This window comes from Bombus fervidus, chromosome 14 (assembly GCF_041682495.2).
Source record: "Bombus fervidus isolate BK054 chromosome 14, iyBomFerv1, whole genome shotgun sequence".
Lineage (NCBI taxonomy): Eukaryota > Metazoa > Arthropoda > Insecta > Hymenoptera > Apidae > Bombus > Bombus fervidus.
In genome coordinates this window covers 10,476,875-10,502,570 of record NC_091530.1, presented here as the reverse complement: position 1 = coordinate 10,502,570, position 25,696 = coordinate 10,476,875, and the positions used below count along the sequence as shown (strand labels likewise).

At 40.4% G+C, this 25,696-nt stretch overlaps 1 protein-coding gene across 2 annotated transcripts in view; it reads left to right on the top strand.

Moving 5' to 3' along the window:
• Positions 1-25,696, top strand: part of LOC139994336 (uncharacterized) — a 138,832-nt gene that overhangs the window by 99,024 nt on the left and 14,112 nt on the right. Inside the window, exons 3-5 of one of the 2 annotated variants that reach the window (XM_072016874.2) lie at positions 4,077-4,874; positions 8,587-8,852; positions 23,720-23,914. In XM_072016874.2, the coding sequence (XP_071872975.1) occupies positions 4,870-4,874; positions 8,587-8,852; positions 23,720-23,914 (466 nt within the window). In that variant the 5' untranslated portion in view covers positions 4,077-4,869. The remainder of the gene's footprint in view (positions 1-4,076; positions 4,875-8,586; positions 8,853-23,719; positions 23,915-25,696) is intronic. The other variant, XM_072016873.2, reaches the window with a different exon arrangement.

Sequence of the window (25,696 nt, the reverse complement as noted above, 5' to 3'; positions counted from 1 at the left end):
GGTTTGACATCGAACATAACTTCCTGTGGCTTATAGCGTGAAACGTGTATCTAACGGTTCTTCCATATTTAATAACCACGGTTCGTTTAACGTGTATTTATTGAATAATTTTTGTGCTATTCTTCCTATAAGTCTAAATTTACTTTCTACAATATTCTAAATTAGATATATCTAAAATCATTCATCAATCTTAAAGCGAGGAAAATACATTCTCCAATCTTCGTCAAGCATCTCTTCTTTCTTTCGAAGATTCTTTCGTTTTATAAGGAAATAACGAGTGCACGACATTTTCCGTTTTATATTATTTTACCGAATTACGTATGATCCATTTCGTTCTATCAAAATAAAGATCACAACGTTCGACAGATTAGGTTTCATGTTTGTATAAAGATGCATCGTTGTAAAAGACGTGTCTGTAAAGGAAAAACACTTTTCGCACAACCTAATAATTATAGTTTATTTCTAATATTCATTCGTTATGTACAATTTAATATACAAATTCATCTCCCGCAAATTGCACATATATATCTATTTTCAAAGTTGTTCGTCGACCTTAAGACAACGAAATTACGTCGATTTTTATCAATTTCCATCGAACACTTTCTCACCAAGAATCCTTATTCTGATTAAATTAAGTTCTTTAACCGTGCTCAACCGTACCATCAATAAGATCCATCCTCTGCAATGATCACGAACGATCATCCGTCGACAAGTTGAATTTCAGTGGAGCGCGGACAATTTGGAGAGGCTGCGGTCTGGCGCGATTTGCCCGAAAGTTATTATCGCCTCTCGTCGTATCGGCGTGTACAGCGTGAGATTTACACTTGGGGCGTTATTCAACGATGGTGGATCCCGAAGGGAAAGGTCCCTGATTCACAGCCGAGACCCCTCCGGTTTCTCGAGGGTGGTGGCCCCTCTCGAAACAAAACATATTGTCCGAATTTAATTGTGGATGGGGTGCATTAGATATTCATACGTTACATGTTCCACGACGCGTACAACAATATCGGCGCGACCCTGAACCGTGTACGGGGAGTCAGCACGTGCTACGCCGCAGAGGGGAAATAAATCTTCCTCGTGATAAACACTGGAACGAATCACGAGTCTCTTCATCCTCGTGATTTTTCCTCGATTGTTTAGCAGGATATTAGGATTTTTTCAATTGATTCCATCCTAAGAGCGGGTAATAGGATGCTTGTTAAAAGGTTTTAGAAGGTAGGTAGATCGCGGAAGAATCCTTAATAACTTCCCGTTAATTTTGTAGGAAAACAGTAGGATTTTTTGGAACAGTCTGAAATTCGTGATGTGTTGGATAGTAGAGTTGGATTTGAGAAATGTTTATCGAAGGTATTTATACAAAAAGGGATGTAACGAGAATGGGATGTTCATTGCTCTCTTTCGAAATACAAAAGTAAGTATGTTTGAAACATTTTATTGAATCTTTAAATATTAATATATAACTTTAAGAACTATCTTTAAACATAAAAGGATTCTATTTTGTGTGTTCCAACGAAAGAAACATTAGTTGGAAGCAGACACGGTTTAGAAGTAAAATCATTCGCTCAACATCAGAAAGTTCAATTTTCCAAGAAATTTATCGAACGTTTTCTATACGTGACTCGATCGTTTCTAAAGAAGAAAAAAGCAGAAATGAAATTCGCTTGTTCACCGGGCTCAATTATATTCTCGCGCGGACAAATCAATGGCTACCGCTAATGTTGTTCTTAATAACGAACCGTGCAACAATTTTCCACGGAAATTACGGACAAATTTTTACACGCGAAAAGAGTCGAACGAGCACGCTGTTGCTCCTACAAAACTGTTCATTGGCTGAGTCACGCGACTCATCGCGTTTAATGCGGCGAAATCCGCAATGAACTCGTTCCCGGATCGAATATAATTTCTGTTTACGAGATCGCTCGGATCATCGAGTTGAACGAACGTCGATCGTACAGAAAATGACCAGTGTCGATGAAATTATCAGATTAGCGAGCAGAATGGGGTCTCGAAACACGTTGGTCCCCTCTTTTCGTCGCTTCTCACCCTCTCACGCCACTTGGGAATAAACAAGAGGCGATCGATGGACGCGAGGGATGGCGGAATCGAGTGTCTATAGAGAAAACGGACGGTCTATAAATTCTTTTGTAATCGACGCCACTTCGCGCCGTCAGTTAGGAACCTTTTCACCGCTATGTGGAAACGATGAAATCGCTTGATTGTGCCTGCCTGTCACGAGGACGATCTGGCCATTCGTTACTCCACTGCGGATCTCGTTTGAGATCCTCGAATTGACCAGCTTTTATTCGAAACGTTTTATGCTTGTTAAAAATGTTGTCGTAAATAGCGACCATGGAGTAATTAAATGTATATCGTAAATTATTAATCGTGTCAATTAATCAATTTTCTTTGCGTATCTCATCCTACATATCATTTCGACGTGAAATCGCGTGCCAAATACGTATTCCCAAAATATGTGACGTAATAACAGTCTCAGAAAAATTAAGCGCAGAGGTTTCATTAATAAGGATGTCGTATCGATGTAAGTAATTTTTTGTCCATATTTTACCTAAAAGTTACACACTCTCGAAGTAACTACCCCGAATTTACCCATTTACACGCAAAAGCACGTATCTACCCTTCATCACGCGGGCCAAATATTCCCCTGCGACAGAAATAACAGTCACGGAAGAATTAATTGCACGTCGCAGATTCTCGATTCGTAAAGATGTCATGCAGGTAATTTTCTATTAATACTTCACTTATGAGTTACAGACTCTGAAAACAATCACCCTAAATGCTATTTCCCCTCGAAACCACGAGCTCATTCTTCGTAACACGTGCCAAATACCGGAGTTTCCGCGAACTATCACTACTCGTGGCTCACCTATCAACATCGTCCCGGTGCGCACCGGGGGTGAAGTGCGTGGAAACTCCCCGCTATCTGGCCGTTTAAAAGAGCAAAACGCCGTAAGCTACCATTTTGTAGGAGAGTGGGCCGCCTCGTAGATCGAAGTATAATGTCCTCCCCTTTAGTCGAAGCGAGAGAAACACAGCTAAGAAAGGAAAGAGCCACTTATATACAGGGCTGCCGCCAGAACGAGGTTTACTGGGCCAACCAAGGGGGCGGTGGGGCTGGTGCTGCTAAGAGAGGGAAAGGTGAACACGGTGAGTGGTATCGAAGAGAGAAGTCACCTTCTTATTTCTATTCTCAGCAGCGTTCTTTCGAATTCGACTTGGCAATACCAACGGCCACCATCTCGAAATCGTCCCACCTTCTTCCACGATGTCCCCACCACGCATGGGCTGGATCGGTTGGTACCCGTGGTCGGTGCTCGTGGAGGTGGTGGCGGTAGCTACTTTACCTGACTCCACGTTCTAACTCGCCCCTCGATTTCTTCTCCCTCTCTCTCTTTCTCTCTCTCTCTTTTCCAACGTGTCTCGGTCTTCCTACGAGTTTCTTTCTCTGTTTCCTGCAAAGGTTTGACCCACCCGTCCCTTAGGACGCTACACGCAGCATTACGCGGTCGTAAACAGATCGGACTCCATTATTACGTAGATAAAAAATTATTGTTGAAACGTTTAGTGATACTTACAGGTAAGATTTGGCGGGTTATGGAGAAAGATTTTATGCGTTAGATAGTTTAAACGTCCTTGATACGCGAGTAGCTCCATCTTGTTGTTTATGTCCATTTTCTTCGATTTGTTTGATTTTTACGAGGAAAACTAGAAAAGTATCTATGTAACATTATTTCCTGGGCTGTAGCGAAATCGAATACGAAGTACATATCGATCTACTCCGAATGTCGTTGTATTCTGTAATAACCCATTGCTACAAATGGAACAAATCTCTGTTTCCTTCTCCTCGTTTCTATAGTTCCATTCGCGAAAGCTAATTCCTTGAACTTCGCTCGTAGAAAAATATGAACTTTCTTAAACATTCGTGCTCTTCTAACAACCCTATCACCTCTAACCGCCGCCGAAAAGCATCAACTTCCCAAACCCCAATTCCCCGGCCTTACCACAAACTTCACTCCTACAAAAAAACATTTACTCCATAGTAGCCAAAATTTTTGTAGAAAAAGACGGGTGACCAGCGGTTTGGGAAAGAAATTTCGCGTGGCTGTTGCGAGGTCCTGGAAAGAAAGGTGAGAAACAAGGAGAACGCGACAGGGTGAGTTGCCGAGGTAAACGAGGAGAGAAAATTGAAGTCACGGAAGAGGAGCGTGAAGTGGCTAATGGAGGGGACGATGGATGAACGCAGGACGGTTCGTTATCGACGACCTCGAAGGTTTCGACCAATCGAAGGGCTCAGCGATACCACGATCATCTTGTTTGGACCGCCCATAATCTCGTGCCATTGGTTACTGCGCTGTTTCCCGTTTGAACCTCGATGGTGGGGAAGAACTGGCGCGCGGAGTTCGTGGATCGCCGGCAAGAGTCGAGACGTGCGTGCACATTCCCAAAACTATCGTCCGCGGAGGCAGATTGAGCGTCGTGCACGTCGTGATCGTCCTCGTGCGTCGCTACCGAACGCGACTAGCCGTCTCTCGAATACGGTTCTCGTGCATTTTACGCGACCGACGCTTGCTCAAGATTGTTTTGTTCGCGAAGGATGTCGTTGGACCGCGTCCAGTGTCGCGACGCGGATATCTGATCGGTAAACGGGAAGGAAAAGTGTTGAACCGTGTAGCATAGTGATATTGAGACTCGAGTGGATGGCCTAACATGACAGTGTAGTGACTTACTTTTGCTTGTTTGTTGTTGATTTCCGTTGCTGATATATTTCCTTTGGAAACTAGACGAGACGAGAGTCTCAACCACGGCAGCAAAATTGAGCTGGACTTGCACCAACGGGCCGCCGGCCACTTTATGAGGTGAGTTTTTTCTTACAAAGTGATTATATCGTACGTTTGACGAGAGTGTAAGGATGATCGAAGCATCGTAAAGGGAGTTTTTAAGTTCGTTTGAATTTGAATATTGTGCATATCGATAGTGATATCGGTTTTAGTCGGAATTACAATTGAAGTGTAGATTGAAAACTTCGTTAGCTGTTTGTGAATAAAAGGAATTTATTAAATACGAGGATAAATGTATAGATGGCTTCTTGTATCGTAACGAATTAATTAGTTTTCAATAGGTACTTATTATCAACTGCAGTCCGCCTTCTAAATTTTTATCAAAAATTATTATCAAACCAGATTACAGAATTATTTTAATATCACAATTACAAAACGAATCTCCCACAATCTTCGTTTAAATATAATTTCCATTGCGTTGACTCGGAACGTTTACTCAAAGTAACATACAAAGTAAACAACATTGATGATCAATATTCGATCACACAAATACAAGCTGTATCACTTAACACGCGCGACGAGCTTGAAAAATATCTCCAGCGAAGTGAACGATAAGAACGAACCAAACGAACTGCGCCATGTAAACAATCTGTTTGTCAATAGAATCACCTTTGCTTGCCACATATTCAAATATCCGACGGCTGTCGTGGCTCTCGATACGCTTGAAACCACTTTACCCTCCATTAGAATTCAAATCGACTTTTCCACGATAATTTTCACCCGCTTCTATTCCGAGTACCCGCGAGAGGCCACTTCATAAACGCACTTTCGTTTTTACGCGATGAAGACGGAGGCGGCTCGAGGCAATAAATCGCTGCGTGCACACTATCGTTGTCCGTTGCCTAAACATTCAATTAGCACTTCCTAATCCCCCGTCGCAGCTTGTCAACAGCCATTACTTCCAGCATCTTGTCTTTCTCCGCTGAACCACTCCGGAGCACCCTTGGGGCCTCTCTACAGCAGCCACGCTGCTTCGTTTCACCCCCGTTTCTCGCCACACCCCCCTACCGCCGAACGTCTCTAACCAACGTATCTATTAATCCGGCCTGAATGACACTCGAGGGTGGCCCCGGACCCGAGGGTGATTCTAACCCTACAAAATCGTAACTACCGCCCCCGGGGTTAACTCCCTCAACCACTACAGGTTTTTTTTTTTTTTTTCTTAATGAATGCTCAAGGAGATCCGCGTAATTGTGTTAGTTCGAGAGGAGAGAACACGTTAAGGGAAAATGAGAGAGAGAAAGAGAGATTTTGATGCCGACTGTAAGAGGGTTTTGGTAAGGAAAGAGAGAAAAGGATAAGAGGGAGAACACACACCCTGAACGAAGGGTGACATTTAGGGTAAAAAGACGGGAGGCGAGGCAACAACGCGGCGAGATTGGTTAATGGCTTTGATACGAGAAAAGGATAAGATTAATTTGCTTATGAATCAAAGAGCAAACGAATAAGCAATTACCGGGACCGTGAGGAGTGGCTGCACGAGTGCCCTCGCTTGCTTCTTCTGCGTGTCGCTGGTGCACAATTAAAATCCACGAATACCGTTGGAATCCATGTACGTAGGGCTTCATTTGCGCATATGTTTGTCTTTGGTGCGGTTGGTTTTACTTCCTGAAGTTGTTATACCTGTGACGAGTGTAAATTTTATTGTGTTTAGGTAATTGTATTAGCTTGAAGTTTTTTGGTTTGACCGATCATACACTCGTACAATGTAATAGGATAACGAAGAATATAGAAAGTTATTACGAATAGAAGGGTATATCCAGTGAAATGATTGACGATACTTGTGATTACTTTTAATAACTTTGATTTGATATGGACGTAATTATTATTCAGATGTTCATTAATTAAGATACTTCCTGCATGGAAACTCTTTTAGGGCAATTATAATTATCGGATCAATTGTAACTAATATTAAAATCTAGTACTAAAACTTCCGTCGCAATTCATTCAGTTCGTCGTAATTTTATCTTACAAGTTCTTCTTCGAAGAAGCTCCTCGGTATACATATAATTTCTATTGTTTCTTAAACCTTTTATGCGAAGGAACGTTGTTTTTCTTTTGCATACTGTTGCTTTTTGGAATTTTTGTTTTGCGACCGGTTGTGAAAGGTGGATGTTTGTGAGTTTGGTCAAGTAACTTGTTGCGTCGGGATGAATGAAACGATGATTGATGTAACGAGTCTGTCAATTTGGAAGGTTATTCAGCACTTTCTTAATGAGTTTAATCTCCTTCTGACAGGCTACGACGTTAGGATTCGCGGCTCCTTAGTGTCGGTAAAAAGAAAATTGTCAGTGAGTCATTTGAAAGATTGTTTGCTACTCTCGTGGCGATACTAATTTCGCTGATAGCTCGTACAATTCGAAATTTATGTCCAACGGCACAAAAAAAAAAAAAAAAAAAAAAATAATAAAAAAGAGAGAGAAAAAGGGAAGAATGAGTACAGGGTAGTAAATTGCATCAGAGAAGACTGATATGTTCATCGTTCAAAATTACATTACACGCCGTGTGTTATTCAAATAATTTTACAAACTTCGTAACGTTAGAAAGTTGCACTCAGATTTAATTTAACGCGCAAAAAGGCAGTATTTATGTTTTCTTTCTTTACCGGCTTAAAACTACCTCGCGTTTTTAATCATTTCTTCAAAACGAGTTTTGAGTAATCTCTCGTCACAAACTACATGAAACGTATTCAGAAGAAATCCTCAAATTTATCCGAACAGCAAAAAGGACAAGTTTTCGGTCCTTTTAAACCACGTCCCACTTCAAACCCTTTCATTCGTTCCAAAAATACCACCAATTTATTTCAAATTTCAACCGAGTTTATTGCAAACTTTGTAACATTCAAAAGAAACACTCAAATTACTGTTATTCAATAACATCAAATGTTTTAAAGAAACACTTTCTCCCATCAACTCTCTCAAACCTCTCTAATTCATACATTCTATTCTATTCTATTCTGTTCATACGTTAATAAACATCGCTAATTTCTAACCACTTTGACCGAGACATCAGCAATTTTCTTCTCAAACCAAATTTCATCTGACTTTATAAATATCTCATAAACGCCACAACATTCAAATCACTGTTTACTAACGTTAAACACTCACACATCCAGGACAACAGCTTCTTCCATTAACCCTTTTCAAAATCACTTACTTCAAACTTCAACTAATCTGCAATCTGTAAATTCCATGATGTCTAACGAATTTCCCAAGCTCATTCGAACGTCCAGAGATACAACTTCACCCGACAAATCTTCCAAACTGCTCCTAATCACTCATCACTTGAAACCTTCCTGTAACACTACAAATTTACTCTTGAATCCAAATTCCTAGAAACTCTATCACTGTCCATAAACCATCCTCATCAAACAAACCATCTCTAGGAACCATCTTTCCACCAGAGATGTGTCCTAAACAACTCAGTGAGAAACTCTAAATGACCAAAATAACGTCGCACAGATCGTAAATCACCGAGAGTAGCCAAGGTTCGTCTCCGACGGTGCACGTCCGGGTCCTTTCGAGACAATAGACACGCAGTGTCACGCACTTGTATGAATGTTGTATGTGTGTGTTTGTGTGTGTGTACATGGAGACAGAAACGTGGAGGAGTTCCTGGAGGTCTGGTCGGTCAGTCGGACTGTTGGTTGTCGTGGCTGTTTTCGCGTGGGCGTGTCCCCCTATTAACGTGGTCGCTGGGCTTACTAATTGGTGGCTGCGTTTAATTACAGAGCCGGCGGCAACATGTGCGACGGCTCGTTCACCGAGACCCTGCGCGGTATGCAGGGCATGTCGGGTACGTCGCCACCCGGTGGAGCGGGGGTCGGCCCCATGGGGGTTGGCCTCGGCAGCCCTCTTGGACCGACCGCGAAGAAGGCGCAGGTGGAACACATTAAGAGGCCGATGAACGCATTCATGGTATGGTCACGATTACAACGACGGAAGATCGCGCAGGAGAACCCGAAGATGCACAACTCGGAGATATCCAAGAGGCTCGGTGAGTGCACAAATTTTGTATTCTAATTTTTTCTACGAGTCGTTACGTTCTAAGACTTCCGTTAGTGACTGTTAGGATACTTGCCAATTTTATAAGAGATTTGGTATCTTTGATTTGAATTATGTAAGCAATGGTTAATTGATGGAAATTATTCGTTTCGAGTTAAAGAATATTTACTTTGAAAGAAATGGATAATTTATGAATTAGAAAATTCAGTGAAGTCTGTGACAGTTTTCATCTGATTTGTGGAATCGTTTATAGAACACACGACGGGATCAAACAAAGTTCTGTTAGACTAAAAATATAGCTTATCAAATATACGAAAATTTTCGTGGATAATCGTGTCTCGTTCTCGATCTGGAATAATTCGAGCAAACAAATTCGTATCGACGTAAGCATATATTATGATTCTCATTATGCGAAAACCAACTGCTATATGTATACGAACCCCTTACCTCTGTCTCGCGAATGTAATTAGTGAAACTGAAGGTGCCACTGTGTAAAAAGACATTCAAAAACTACCACTCCTTTTACTCAAGAAAAAAAAAAGAAAAAAAAAGAAAAAAAAAAGAAAAACTTCGAAAGAGAACTTGAATAAAAATCAGACAACCAAACAACTGTCTATTAAAGCAACATACTCGCATTATAAGGTCTAAACGATCAAACTATATTGTAATTTCTCCAGGATATATGCACACACATATACATATTTACAGTTTTCACCAAATACAAGGCCGCGAGAACGACATCTTCTTCAGCATTCGTTCCTTTGAAAATCGGTTGATCGCGGTCGGTTCGGCGGAGTCTCGACACACGCTTGAATTATTCGTTGCTGACGGTACAGAGAGAAAACGCGAGAAAGGGACAGAGAAGGATAAGCGGAGGATGGAGGGCGGCGAAGCCGTGAGGGAAAAGAAAAGGAGATAAAGACGAACGGGGACGAAGGTATTCCGGTTGGTATTTCCGTTAAATACCCGGGAATCGACAAAGCCTGTTCCCGCAGCTACCCCTCGAAGCTTCTTTATCCGTCATTTTCTTCCTCGCCTTGGATCTTCTACCCCCGGTTTCTCTCCGACGTTCCCCCGGCGACGACGAATAAGGGAAGTGCCTGCTCCTCGGCAAAAATGATGCGCGCACGCTCGAACCACCTCCCTCTGCCGCGGGATTCCACCCTCTCCGTTTTCTCTACCTCTCTCTTTATCCTCTTCCTCGACCATTTCGAGTCTCCTCTCTCTTTTTCTCCTTCCATCCCTCACTCCCACCCCCCTTTTCTCTTCTCCAGCTTACACCCTTTGTCGAAGCGACACTTTTTCGTCGCTCTTTTACCGCCATATCCCTGGCACCGCGCGCATTTCTACTTGATATACAACTCTCTGCTACCCCATACTCACCGCCCCTCCACCCGCCAGTTCTTCGTAGCTGGCTTGTCGGAGCATTTGCAAATTTCATTCTACAACCACCCTCTTGTACCCTTCCACCTCCGTTTCCACGACCCTGCGTCTCCTTCTTCGGCCCGGATTGTCCTCTTTCCACTGTACCATTCACTTTTCCTCCTTCTTCTCTTCGTATGCCGTACTAGAAGTCGACAAAAGATTCGAGGAACCGATGTACTCCGTGGGAGGAAAGGCTGTGGTTCGGTCGCTGGAATCTCGTGTGGAATGTTGCCGTGATCCACTTTCCTCCTCTAGCTTTCTCGCGGTTTCCGGGGAAAATGTTAACTCGCGAGCTGACTTGCTAACGCCTCAGGGGTGCAGCGATTTCGACGGTTCATGACGCGAATGTATGTCGCGGATGAGTGGATTTCGATCGTGGTGCGAAGGAGATTGTTCCCCAGCTAAATTTTTGACTACTTTTGGTCGAGGTTAAACGCAATTCTCACTGTTCGATGATCAGAAATTTGGAATCTGTTTTTACAATTTTATCTAGGTATACTTTTAATTCTGTAGACAGATTTAAGAAACGGAGAAGACATTAATTCTTTCCGCTCGTAAATTTCATAGTGTGTTCTTTGATACTCTCTTAAGGTTCTCTATATGCAGGTAGGTTTAATCGAATCATTTACTAATTAATAATGTAGCGTTTGCCCAAGTTTCGAATTTATTAAATTATCAAAATTCTCTACTACAATAAAAATAGTGTAATTTGTACTTAAATTGTTTATTTATTGCGTGACAAGCAAATTTTCCATTTACAAAACACTCTATTCTCCGCCGCAATTGAGTAAATCGATTGGTGTAATACAAAGCGAAAAATAAGGGATGCAACGAGGAGACGCGCGAAGTGGTCAGTTATTTACTCGTTGCCATAAGCGCGTTCGAACGCGAAAGCTGTGCCGCAGTTGACCAACCGTTTAGGTGGCTGCGGCTTGCAACGGAGTGCAAACTTTTTAGTTGCCCAACTAACTAGTTGAATGCACACGCGGTTTCATACACACACACACACACACACGCACGCGCGCGCTCTCTCTCTCTCTCTCTCTCTCTCTCTCTTTCTCTCTATTCTCGAACCAACTGAACAGTTAACCAACTAAAAGTTGATGGTGTTTGCCAAGCCTGAGCAAACGCGCGTACTCGTCCAACGCCTGGAAATAGCTTCTAAATGGAAATTTCGATTCGAGATAAAAATCAACTTTCTTGCTCAGCAAAAAGATTCGATATGGGATTTTATCGTTGCGTTAGATTATCGTCGATATTCTTGTGGATTGTAAAATAAGAGTCTTATTACTTGCAACCGTTGCTACAAATATAAGTTGGGAAAGATTAAATTTGTTTGAAAGACGTTTTTAAAAATGTATGTGGATACCGAGAGACAGCTCTTTGTAGAAAATTGAGCACGGTGATATGTAAACGTTGAAACTCGGAATGATGAAACTTATAAATACAAATATGAATTTATGTACAAAGATGCAGAGCACCTATGTGTTAGAACAGCAATGATACCATTTAATAGTATACGATACACTTTCCTCTAGATCGTTGTTAGTAAATATCTTTTGAATCTAATAATATTTAATAACTATAATGATTCGTAAATGGTAAACCAAGTCGAAATTTAATACTAGAACTACCGATAGTTAACACTGTTATTTTCACCAAAACCAGTCACAATGGCTGGTCTTTAAAAAATACGTAATAATAGAATATTTTTATATTTATTGATTTATTACTTTCTTATAAAAGGAATTGCATGTTATGTAGAACATTTTTGGTATTATTAATCCATCTGAGACCATGATTTCTAAACGAGAGTTGGCACATTTATAAAATTGTAGAAATAGTCACCTTGATTGGTGTGGTATTTCTAGCGTTAGCATCTAGCGATCTAGCGATCGATCCGAAATTTTCCTGATAACTGATATCATCATATCGAATGATACGCAGTAAAAATTTGAAAAACGTACAAAACGAGGAAAATGATTAATCGAGGTTTGATAAACAGATTCCAGGACTCTTTTACACTTTGACAAGTATCAGTCATTTTGAGTAGTATTGGCATAAGTAGCCTTGATACAAAATTATTTTGAGTTTGAATACATAAACAAAATAAAATTCATTATATTATTCTTTTAGTTATCATTGCGGAAGTCATTACATCATTGCGGAAAAAATATACAATGAAGTAGGAATTTTAAAATAAAATTGTAAAACCAATTAATTTGACTGGTGTTGTAGTTTTAGTGTTAAAAACGCAAACATGTAGAAAATGTATAACGTCGAAACATTGGTCAATTCCATTTAATATTTTATTATACTCCGATATGCTTCAGCAAAAAGAAAATTAAATAGAAAATAACAACTTCTCGCAATTTATCATAACCGTATCGCCACAGTTTTTATTCGATTTCAATAAGAAGAGGGCCAAAGTAAACCAAGATTTAAAACACCAAATAATCATCCCATAAACGCAGCTTCAAACTATCAACATTCCCCAAGCGGACGGATTTAATCAAATCCTAGGACTCGCGACGAAACGCCATTCGCATCTCTGCGAAGAACCAATGAAACGCGACGTTCGTGATTAACGTAACGAACAAGCTGTCGCGTTTTCTCATGCTCGCGCGAAACGTTTCGCGCGATGTACACGCAATTACGATCACATCTGCGCGGCGTGTAGACGTTCGATGAAGCGTCATCGACAGACAACGTCGGTTTTACGACGTCGATTAGCGGATGAACGTCCGCGTTTATCTTCCAGCCGTTCAACCGGACACGTACTCGCGATTCTCCAGCGAAAACTATGACGGATGTGAGATTGAGCCCTGTATCGAACACGTGAATCCAACTGGGAGAAGCTAATCTGGTTATTGGACGTTCCTGTAACCCGCTGTTCCTCCACCAAAACTTTTCCATCTTTTCTCTGTCTGTTTGGACCATGTCCTTTTTCTATTCGTTGGAAGATTCTACTTTGGTTCGAGTAAGTTAGAAAAGGATAGCGTGGAAGGGGTTGGTTCTTCGATCGTATTTCCTGAGAGGCGAGTTAGGGTGGATGTTAATTGAATGAGAATCGATTAGACCCACTGGGGATGGCGACGGAAAGTTTCTTAAGGGTTTCGTGCTTTGATTAGGGAGGGAGTGTGTGATGTCAAGGAAATTGAAATGGATATTTTGTATCGATTAAATGAACTAAAAAATTTTTTTGAAGTTTTTTTTTTGAAATTTGGACCATCAAGAAGCAGTGGCGATGAAAAGTTTCTCAAAGACTTGGTGTTCTAATATGGCATTAAGAAGATTAAAATGGATATTTTATTTTAGGATATTGAATTTCAAGATCTTTTTATTGTCACGTAAATTATATCGACAGGGGATGACGACTTCTCGAGTGTTTCGAGTTTTATTTAATGACAGAGAATATTAAGAAAATTAAAGTGGATATTGGTTATTCGATTTTAAGATATTTTAATTCTTACGTAAATTCTTCAGAGAGAAAAGTACAAAACAATCATCATGTAAATTCTATTACACAAATTCCACGAAACTGTCTACAGTATCGTATCCTGAACGAGTAAAGTAATTCACGGGACGCGATCGTCCCATTCGTAGCAGACTCAATTACTCAGAGGTGATCACCGAGCGAGTCTCCACTCGTGCCTGGATCGATCGTCGTAATTCCCCTTCTCGTCTCCTCCGGCTGTTCCTCTTCTCTTCTTCTCTAAAATACCCCGGTCCATATTGTCGTTGCATAAAAACGTGACGAGAACGCGCCACGCAACTCGCACAATACGCGAAACGCATTTTCACGTGCCGGTGCACGTCGAAAACGAAGACGAAGAACTTGGAGGAACGAAATGGTGGGTGAGAGGAAGGTTGGACACAAGGAGAGGGGGCGAGAAGGAAAGTTGACAAAGAGGTGGTGGATGTAGGTACGTGCAAACACGAAAACAGGGAGATTGTGAAACACATGGTCGGTGAAGATAGAAAGAGAGGGCGAGGAAAGGGGTTGGGAAGAGGAGACTTGAGAAGGCAGGAGCAAAGCTTTCATCGTAATGAAGTATTTCTGCCGGTTCCCGTAGCCTCTATTTTTTTCTTTTGCTATCTATCTAGCTCTCTTATTCTTTTCTATCTCTTTCTCTCTCTTTTTCTCGTTTCTCTTCGTCCTTCGAGTTCTTTGACGTGCGTTAAAGAAACGACTTGGTTTTGCGCACTCATCGACGTTGAAGCGAGCCAAGCAGAAGAGAGGGACAGTCAGAGAGGAGGAATATTCATCCTCTCCCGCGCTTGGCGAAGGACAACCCTATTTAACCCTTGAAGGCCGTGGAACGAGCGTTTTCTACGCTTCCCTCCGGCGAGCGCCGATCCCTTACCCTTCGCCGCCGAGGAATCCACTGACGAGCTCAAATTGCTTCGGCATTTTGCGGCTTATCTGGTTAAACGGGGAAAATAGGGGCTTCTTTACTTTGTTTCATATTTTTTTTTCTCGTTTTATCTTCGCAATGTGGATGGTAATTGGAGAAAAATTGAGGTTTGGTTTGGGGGATGAAATCCACGCGCGATAATGAACAGAGTTTGAAAAGAAATTGAGAATCTCTTGATGTTTCTGTCATAAGGTTTTCACAAATAGCTCTATATTAGTTCTATTCTAATTTCCTTTTGGAGATGTTCGATATTATTTCGATAATGCTCACTTAACACCGTATTAACGTTTACTTCAATTGCTAAAAGAAATCAGGAAACAAGGAGTTAAATTCTACTTTGCGTCAACTATTCTGTTACATAATTCCTACTCGTTTTGACTACGAACAATATAACAGACATACGACACAAACTTCCTGTATCTACCTACAATTCTCTCTTACACGAAAATTTACAAGACCTTCGAGAGAGATACGCGTGTATAACGAAAGGGCCACGAAAACTCTATTTCTCAAAGGCGAGGCACCGTAATCCCCAGGAAAGTGGACGTAATCGTGTCTAGGACATACACAGAGATAGAGAGAAAGCTTGTACAGGATTCGCGAAGAAAACAATTCGCGGAGGACCCCGACACTGCGATCCTATAGAATCGTGAGAACAATGCCGCCCTTGCGACAAAGGAGGGAGCACAAAACGCCTGCACACAGGTACACGCGCCGCTACTCTCCCGTTCTTTCCTCCCTCTATCTAGCCCTCCGTCTCCGCGTGATTAAAAATGATCGTCCCCAAGCAAGCTTAAAGCTCTCGAGGCTGAAAGCTCGACTTCTACTCTCTCTCTCTCTCTCTCTCTCTCTCTCTCTCTCTCTCTCTCTCTCTCTCTCTCTCTCTCTCTCTCTCTCTCTCTCTCTCTCTCTCTCTCTCTCTCTCTCTCTGTCGCTACTCAAACCGAATATACGCATCTCCGCGATTTCGCGTGGATCTTCCGCGTCCGACAAGAATCTTCTTCTTAGCAGCGAGAAATTTTGTGGACGAGTTGTACGTCGATGTGAAATTCAGATAGTGGCAGATTTGATAGGTAATTTGTAGACTCGGAAATTTGTTTGAAATTCAGTTAAAATTTGATTTTACGTAGACTAGGAATCTACTTACAGTGAAAGAAAGAATAACTAAAGATAAATAAAGATATTAAAGAAAAAGGGAAAGTGCAAAATCTCAAATGAGGAATTCGAACGTTAAAGGAACCATTTCTAGCGACACCAGAGGAAAGAATTGCATTGATAAAGGAAAGAGGCGTGTAAACGGACCAGACCAGAAGCTACAACGATAAAAATGCAACACAAGCATATCAAAGAAGGAATAGAAACGCTAAACGGGGTTAATGCAGTGAAACTTAAGAAAGTTGTATGCATGATCAGCGGGAATAATGAAAAGAGACACGTTATAAAAGAAAAATCGACGGAAGAGTGAAATTTCCACAAGATGAAGAATATTACAAGATAAGAACATATGCTATTACTAAGTCGATCTTTGAAAATTTCCAATGTAAAACCACGTCAAGATATATGCGATAATATACATACATGAATTATACACGTGTATTAGTCAAGTAAATTCTACAGTAAAAAAAGAATATCGTAATTCGCGTAATAAAAAGATTTTTCATAAAGTTGCACTGTCGAGGAAAATAATGTGATTACGCTACTCGCGCCATGAAAATCCCAGTGATCAATTAAATCTCGTTACACCTGGAATTTCCCTTTCAAATAAGAAATCACACCACCTGGCACAGCTATAATCTGAATTTTTCTCTCGTAAAATACGCAACGTTTGCTTCGCACAATACCGTTCGCGCGTCACACGTCCAGAGTCGCATATTTGCCAACGGAAGATGGGCAATTTGTTGGAATTAGATTCTTTGTACGACGAAAAAGAAGCGCCTTGTTGCACGCATAATAACGTGGCCTATTAATCTACAATGTGTACGGCTCATTAATACGTCCAGCAGTCTTCCACGTCGAATAATAGATCGTTAAGGTCGATAAACAGACCATTGTTTCTCGTCGACGACCACGTGGACCTATCATCGAGATAACGTTGCTCCAGGCGTTAATTTATACGGTGCAACATTTCTGACGTGGATCACGCATAAATTACTTTGACTTCGAAACAGGGAGAGCAGAAGATAATCGTTGAAATAAAGAACAAGGTTGCTAAATACAAATAGCGTTTTCTATATTTGTTTTGTTTTTTTTTTCTTTTTTATTTGTATAATTGGTCGATTTTACAGCTGTATTGTTGGATACCATTAACACGTTAATTGTCAACAGACGTTAATGGAGGCCAATATTGGCGGAATTAAGGTGTTTAAATTAGAGAAAGAATCGTTATTCGTCAAATTTATATTTACATACTTTTATTGCAGTAATGATGTAAAGTATTGAATTAACCATAAAGCGTTTAAACAATGTTAACAAGATACGCATTATATTTGCAATCGCCCACAAACGTTTTTGTACACTGCATAATAAGCTTATTTTTCTTCAAGTAAGACGTTGCAAGATTTCACTGAAGATATACAAATTTTTCGAAATATCGTTTCGATTGTAAGAAACGTTCGGTTCCAGAAAATTACCGCACGTTCGTGTCTCGATATTTTTTATCGTGAAATAAGTTTGTTTCTCCTAGGCGCGACGTCGCGTCTCCGCGCAGACAGGAAATGCAGGAAACGTTTTCCAATTTCCACGTTTCATCGTCGGGAACAGGCTCCTACGTAGAATGGGTCTGTGGATCGATCGACAATGCAGCAACTGCTCTGCCAACGAGCTTTGCACCCCCTGTTTTTTCACTCGTTGGAGGAACTACTCGTGAGAAATATTCTTTTAAGAGGTCACTGTCTTTTGCGAAAAGATTCGCGACATTTAGATCGAGAACGAAAGAACCGTGTTCCTCTGTGTAGCATTTTCTCTTTCGAAACGTTTTTTCTTCCTTGGCTCGTGTGTTCCTTGAAAGACGTGTATGAATAAAATTCTCTTGTAGAAATTTTACTAAAGAAATTAGTCTTTCAAACATAGAATTTGTTCGTTTGGTACCCTCTAAGAAATTACGCCTCCCTCGAAGCTTTTTCACATAAAAATTCACGTTTCGTGCAAAAGCTTCTTCAATTACTTACGTTTGTCAAATAGAACAAAATGTAAATTACTATCTACATTTTAGCCCGATACACGGAACTAACGGAGCGACGTCACGACACGAGATCTCCGTAAGAAACTTCCAAATAATCACACAATACGTTATTTCAAACGTTGAAACATTCACAGTGCCTACTTTACATTTTCTATTTACAATTCACAAGAAATGCAAACATTCGCCAGGATAAAACACGATAATAAAGCAATTTTAACAATACCGCTGCCATTACAACGGATAAGTTCTAGAATATCGTAACCCAGCCAAGAAACGAGCAAGAAGAACGAAGCTGCCTTTTAACGGAGTAATTAATTAACTAAAAAACCGCTGTTCTTCGGCCGATTCACCAATGAACACGGAAAGGCCAAACAGTATTCGCGCTCGCGCACACAGCACCCTCTGTTCATTGCACAACGAAGACTCGCGAGAGAACAAGGGTAGAGGAACAAAAAGAAGAAAGGAGAAAGAGAAAAAAGAGTACAGAAAAGGAAGAAACAGGAAAAGAATCGGTAGAAAGAAGACACTGAACGAAAGTGGAGGAGAGAGAAAGCGTGGTAGTAGCAGCGGTAGTAGCCTAGTTTTGCCCATGACAATGAAGATGAGCAAAAGAAGAATGAAAGAAAGGTGAGGGAGGGAAAAAAGGAAGAAAAGAAAGAGAAAGAAAGAAAGAAGAAGAGAAGGAAGCGGAGAAGCTGTGCCTTGGTAGCTCTCGCTGGACTAATAGCAGCTGCCTTCAGAAATAGCAATGCCGAGGCAATAGCGCGACGTTGGTGTGGTAAAAGCCGCTCTAGCAATGGCTCCCCGTCGCCATGGATGTCCTCCCCTCGCCCTCCTACGTTCGAGTTCCTCTTCCCTTGGCTTCCACGTCTCTCTTCTTCGACCCCGTCCATTAATTAACAGGCTTTGTACTTTTAAACGATGTTAAATAAACGGTATTGTTCACCAGCGAAAGGACTGAAAAGCAGGCGCCATTGTGCTTTAAACCCGGTCTTCATCGTCGTCGACGTCGTCGTCGACGACGACGAAAAGGACGAGAACCAGTAGTCGGTGTTCTCTGGTTCGCCGTGGCCCTCTCCGAAAGCACGGAAAGAGGTGGAAGGAGTGGTGGCCGAGAATACCTACCTACTAATACCAACGGGTGCCGGGAACCCTTTGTTCTAAACAAATACGCCGACCCACCCCCAAGCACAGTCCGTTCGCCACCCCTGTCCTTCGCCTACCCTTCCACCTTGTTCGTCCGTGCCACCTGCCTTTCAGACCGGGCAAACGTGTATCGATTGATATGAGCTATAATGTAAATAGCGTCGCTGGAAGAAACCATTCTTTTCTGATGGTGCACTTGTTATTGGACGTATTTAAACATCGGTCGGATATCATTGGAAGATTCTTCTTTTTCCTGTAAGGTTCCGAGAAAGATTAGGTGTCGTGGTTGGCTTTTTGTTTCCAGTATCGTTAGTGGCTGCTAATTTTTACTGCGTGAGGAAATATATGCTATTTGTTTCTAAATTACGTTACATTGGAATGTTCCAGGTTTGGCATAATTTAAAGAAAAAGAACGCATAGAAAAATCCGTAAGAATCGACTAAAATACTTATAGATAGGTGTCTTAAGGTTATACAATTCAAATGTTCGAAAGAAAGTATTCAACAATCCTGAAAGAGGTACATCGAAATCGTGTAGCATTCTTACGAGCAATATTTCAATAAGCTGGAAACGGAGAGCCAAACAGCGGTCCATTGAACTATTATTTCGAAACACTATATTTCCTTTCCCGTTCCCTGAACGCATTCTGGGAACGGGCTATGGAACAAGGATTAAGAATGGCTCGACACCAGTCGAGCTCGGCTCGAATGCGTTATCAGCGCTGCACATTGTGCCGGAAGACAAAAATCTCGTATTCCCCGTTCCGTTTCTCTCTTTCTCGCAACTGTTCCTCGAAGGTTCATTGTGAACCACCACGTGTCTGTATTGTTTAGCCTGCTCTCACTCTCTTTCGCTCTGTCTATCTTTCTTCCATCGTGTGCTCCGCTATACAACAAGCAACTCTTTCCATTGTCGTTGCCTGCTGTCAGCAACAATAACGAGGAGAGTAAAAGATCCATCGGGCAACGTGAATCCCATCCTCTCTTCGCTACCGTATCTGCTCCGGTGCGCCTCGAATTTCCGCCAGTGTATCTCGTCTCTGTATCGAGAACTTTCATCCCCCTTGAGCGATTCGTTGTATGCCCGGCCGGAATGTGCTCGTTCTTGATATTGCTGTCGGAACTCACCGAGCCTCTCTCCTTGGCCCCGTTTCTTCTTTGCCTTCTTCTTCTACTTTCAGATTTACGTTTTTCATACCGTTGTCTTTCGTCGATTACATGTCGTTTGAATGCTTTGAGAAAGGAGCAGGTGATTTGGAAGATTTCGTTCTTTCCTTCGATCATGTACGCTAGGAACGATTTAGGACAACAATATCTAGGTTGTGATAAAATTTACTATATATCGTGGAGTTCTGGAAATTTGGTATTTAGAAATTACTCTAATCTTCAGAATCTTTTATCTAATTTCATAACAGAGACTCGATATGGGATTAATTGGTGTACAATAATCTTACTGAATTAGCATTTCATTTTCATTGCTGCAGCTTATTATAGAAAGTTGGAGTTTGAAACTAAGAAGCGAAACTTAAAATGAATATTCTTTATTCGTTTATCCATCGCTCATTACGTAAATAAATCCCAAATACCTATGTTAGTGATTATCAGATTAGGCCAAATACTTTCATTCGCACATCTGTTATTTTACTCTATATCCTACGATTTTAATGTTACAAACCATTAATTTCCACAATGATTTCATTAAAGTCTTAATAATGATTACCTAATCGCGTTAAAATCTAAGCCAATCCTAGAAGTCAAATCACTTCAAACGAAATGAAACATCGCTCGATCTTCGTGCAACCTAACAACATCGTAGAAGATCGACGTGGAAAGACGGCGACCGTCTCAACATCGGCGGCCATTATCGTCACGATACTGGCAGCCTTTGTTTCGCTGGTGGAACCGCGGAGTGCAAACCTCGCGCGACGCCGTGCGTCGTTTTCTCGTTTGAGCATTTTACCTCCGTTTGCCAGAACGTCGCGCCGCGCCACGCCGGGGCTTCGCGCTTTGTCTACACAGCAGCAGCCAGCACCCCGACAACAAGTGGTAATTAATTCTCGGCGAAACAATCGGCTCGCTACCGCCGAAGGAACAACCAAAGCGCCAAACAGAGGGCGACAGGACGGAGATGGCGGCTGCTGGAATCGTTTCACCGCGAAAACATCGGTTGTTTCGGGCAAACGACTGCCTGTTCTTTGCCATCGTTCTCCCCGCGAGCACGTAAAACAGTCCAAACGCGAAAATCACCCGTTTCAAACGCGCCAACGCCGTTGTTTCACGCCCCCGACAGTGTCGGGTACTTTTGATAGAAACGACAAGCGAATGGGAACAGGAAATGGCGTAGAGTCGAGTTTTTACGGAACGAAAGTGAATTTATGTCGAGTAAACCAGGGTTTAATAATATGACGAGAGATTTGGCACGAACAACTTGCAAAATAATTATTTCTTGATCATTATGATCTTTGGTATTTCCAACGTTGGATACGAAAAATACATACTTTTCGTACTCTTTAAAATTGTGCTCTTTATAACAGAACAGAAAGTTTGAAATTTGTACAGTATTATATTTGAAGATTTGTCACTGTGTTTGTTATGCTCCGCTCTGACAAGGTAAATACGGTAGATATATGAAAAGTGAATAGAAAGATAAATATAACGAACAAGGCTTATAAGAAACAAGTTTCTCGAATTTCTCCTGATGTTGTTCGAAAATGTCTCACGGAGCGACATTTCGTGTCGAAGTCCAGTTAATTAAATGATATTTACAGACCGACCGGGTACTGACATAAGAAATACATGATATTTCAATGTTGGAAACATGCAAGTTCATGCTTCAATGAATCTGTTCGTAGTTTCGCAAAAGGCTATGATAAATTAAGTTTCTTTATTTCTAATCTTTCATTCAAAACTACTATCGCTACCATTGCGTGACTTCGACGTTTGAAAAAATTTGCGATAAAAAAAGATACGGTCTATGTCCATTATTTAATCACGAATAGGCTTGTCCTTTCATCCGTCATGTTCGTTCTTAACTACAACGCGAAATATGTCAAATGAGCCATTTTGAAACTAATTTCTGAATAATCATTTTTAACTATATCAGAACGCTTTCCTTCTATTATCGTTTAAAAAGGAAACAGATCATGAAAAAATATACCACAATAAACAGAAGGAGGAAAAAAAAAGAGAGAAAAATAGAAAAATTGTATTGGAAAAAATGAATACGCAATTTTCCACACAAACAATCGCGAACGAGATGAATTTAAATGAGACGCGATTACGAGCTCGTCGATAATTCAGCCATAACGGTTGGGTTCTGCCGCTGGTGACACACAACACGACCGTTTCATCGGGTAAACACAGCGTCCAAATACCTTTTATACTCATTGATCGGACGCGTTATCCAAGTGCCTATCGTTCGTTTACAAACTGCTTTATACGAACCGCAAACAAGCATTCGCGAGAGAGAACCAGCCACGATACAGACTCCCTTCTTTCGAATTATTCCTGACAGATTTATTACTTAAATTTGTATTTTATTTTCCACAGAAAACTTTTAAAGTTAATATTCCACTTCGGAATATATCATATCATAATTGGAACGTCTAGATTTAATTTACGAATTGTAGGGAATTGATTTACTTCCACAATGGTAACTGCCTAACATGAAGTACGAAAACGTCAAGTATAAATTCATAAATATAACGCACCTTTTTATTTAATAAAAATGTCACGCTTCGTATCAATTTACAATTAAATACATTTTCGCTGGTTCTAGCATACGTGGTTGTAGAAAAATTGAGTAGCGTAAAATTGATTGTAAATATTTACTACTTCTCACATAATTATAAGTACATATATTATTCTGGAAATCTTAAAATGCAGAAGTATGTTATTCGCAATCTAAAGTATGTTAGTAAAAGTATGTCATTTGCAAGAATGAAAAATATCCTCGTATTTATCTTGCAGATTTTTGTTTAAACTCTTTGTTAGTGAAAGTGTAAATATATACCCAGTTTTACCGTATCAAACATCGATTAGACACGATTCAATTTCCAAGTGAAATGTTCGCTGAATTATACGTTCGTTTTCATTTATTTTGTAATCCAGTTTTTATTTTTTTTAGAATTTTTGTACAAAATTGTCGATGATGTGACTTCTAAGGTAGCAGAGAGGAATTTTACTATGAATCATTGTTTGGTTTCCCTATGGACGAGATATGGAAAAATTAATGTTTATTGACATTTACGATCGGACGAAAGATAGGTCTTCTTGGAACAATATTTTCCAATGACGTAGGCGATAATTATTTTTCGTAACGTCGAATGTAATTGCTGGAATTATTAGTTTCTTCTCGATTGTTTGACGCGCGAGAAATATCGCGTAAAAAGATCGCAAAACTCATTAAATTCATTTCGCGATGTTCGTACTTCAATAAGTTTTTAAAAATCTAAAAAATATTTGAACTTGAAAATTGATTACAATGTTATTAGGGAACTTTTCAAAAGGAAATTTTCTCGCGAAGGTCTCATTTCAACAAGCGTATTTCGATTGTTTAAACTTTTTTCCCTATGCTCTAGTTATTTTTCCATCGTATTCGATAGAACTTCTTCAACTATAGGCACTTGAAACAGACGTTGAGACTCGTTAATTCACCGATTCTAATTATCGAGATGTTATATTGTTTCAGGTGCCGAATGGAAACTCCTAACTGAGGACGAGAAACGACCCTTTATCGATCAGGCGAAAAGGTTACGAGCACAGCACATGAAGGAACACCCCGATTACAAGTACAGACCTAGAAGAAAGCCGAAAACCTTACGAAAGGAAGGTTATCCTTACAGTATTCCGTATCCTAGTGTGCCCATGGATGCGCTCCGAGCTGGTGAGATAATATTTTTGACTAATATATAAAATCTAAGTGTAGAAAACATGAATATAAAAATCTCAAAAAATTGAAATACGAAAAGAATTACAATTCGTAAGCGGGGAAAAGAGATTTCGCTGGATTCTAAATAAAAATCTTTTCGCATAGTTAGTACGTAATTAGTCATATTACTCTAAAACTATAATAGATTTATAGTTTAAATTTTCTTCGTGGTATCCGATTATAAAAACACAAACTTGTGAAACATAGAATTCCTACCAATTTCTCGCGAATCTATCGCTTTGTCAAATATCAAAATCCTTCTTAATTCAACTTAAAAAATAAAAAATAAAACGGAAAACATCTTAGAATATAAACAATATCTTCTTAATTTACACGAGAAAATAGAAGAAATACAACACGGAGCAATAAAAAGAAGCTTCACAATCGCACGCAATTATCCGACTGAAAACGCTTGAGTCTGATAGCGAGGAAACAATGCAATTACGATGGCCAAAAGACAAGTACGGAATCGATTCTCGAAGTAAAAATCTCGCAATTCTCTGGTGTGTTGCGGCGGGCTACAATAGAAAAAAGAACAGTTTCGTCTGTTAGGGCTTTGATATTCTTATCTTTTCGGCTCGCGTTTCAGCCGTATTGTTGCCGGCGATGCCCTCGGGTTCCGTGGTCGGAAGTCTTATAATGGCGATTTTTTAGAGGTTCGACCGACCCTCGTTTCCTTCATGCCATTTTCTCCAGCATCTCGCTAATGGTTCACACGTTGCCCGCTTTTAGAGCCAGTGAAGTTCATCCCTTCATGGTCATCGGTATCTGTTATCAACGAATACCAAAGATACATTTCTAGAAACAACTACAACGTGCTTGACATTCTAGTCCGAGCCATTGGCACCATATCTAGTCACTTTCCTCGTGGAAGTATTATTTTCTGATACTTCTATTATTTCCTTTGTCTTCGATATGAATAACGAGGTAAGCGATCGGATGAAATCGCATGGATCGCGTAATTGTATCTGGTGAAATGGAAGGAGGTATGGAAACACGGCTGGGTAGACTGGCAGATAAGTTGGAGATAAAAGTAAATTAGCATAATTAGTAAATTAAGTGGGATTGATTGTAACGATACTGGTGGTTAATTCTTTTAATACAATTATTATATTTTATGTGTAAAATGTAACGAGTGTAAAAATTGATTAATCATGTAAAACACTATATCAAGAGTTAGAACCAGTGATACCGTGAACATTTCCTCTTCATCACATTTATATAGATGAAATTTTAAACGCACTTATTACCAACCACAAACCTATCAACGCTTAACAATTTTTATAGCGTATCCTCTTTCTTAACTTTTATATTTCAAAATTTAAAAACTGTCCTAAATTAAATACAAAACTCGCATGCTTTCTCATTATCTAAATTCCACAAACTATTTATAATCAACATGTAATTCTTATTACTCAACACATTACCCCTTCCGCAATAATTTTCAAGCATATTCTACCATCACGATCATACTTCAAACTCTAAACAAACTCCAAAAGAATAGAATTTGAAAGGATCATTCTAAGAATCTCGATAAATTCGTCCAACTTAAAATATTCGGTATCATCGATCCTCGCGTAAACCGTTCATTGTCCAGCCTGACAGTCGAATGAAAATTTAGTGCACCGAATAATTCGTTCACCCTCGTCGGCATTCACGATCATAATTTCACGGTCGATTGTGTCCCGAGGCCGAATCCCGTCTTTTCTTTGACTCGCCGTGGAAAAATTCAAAATT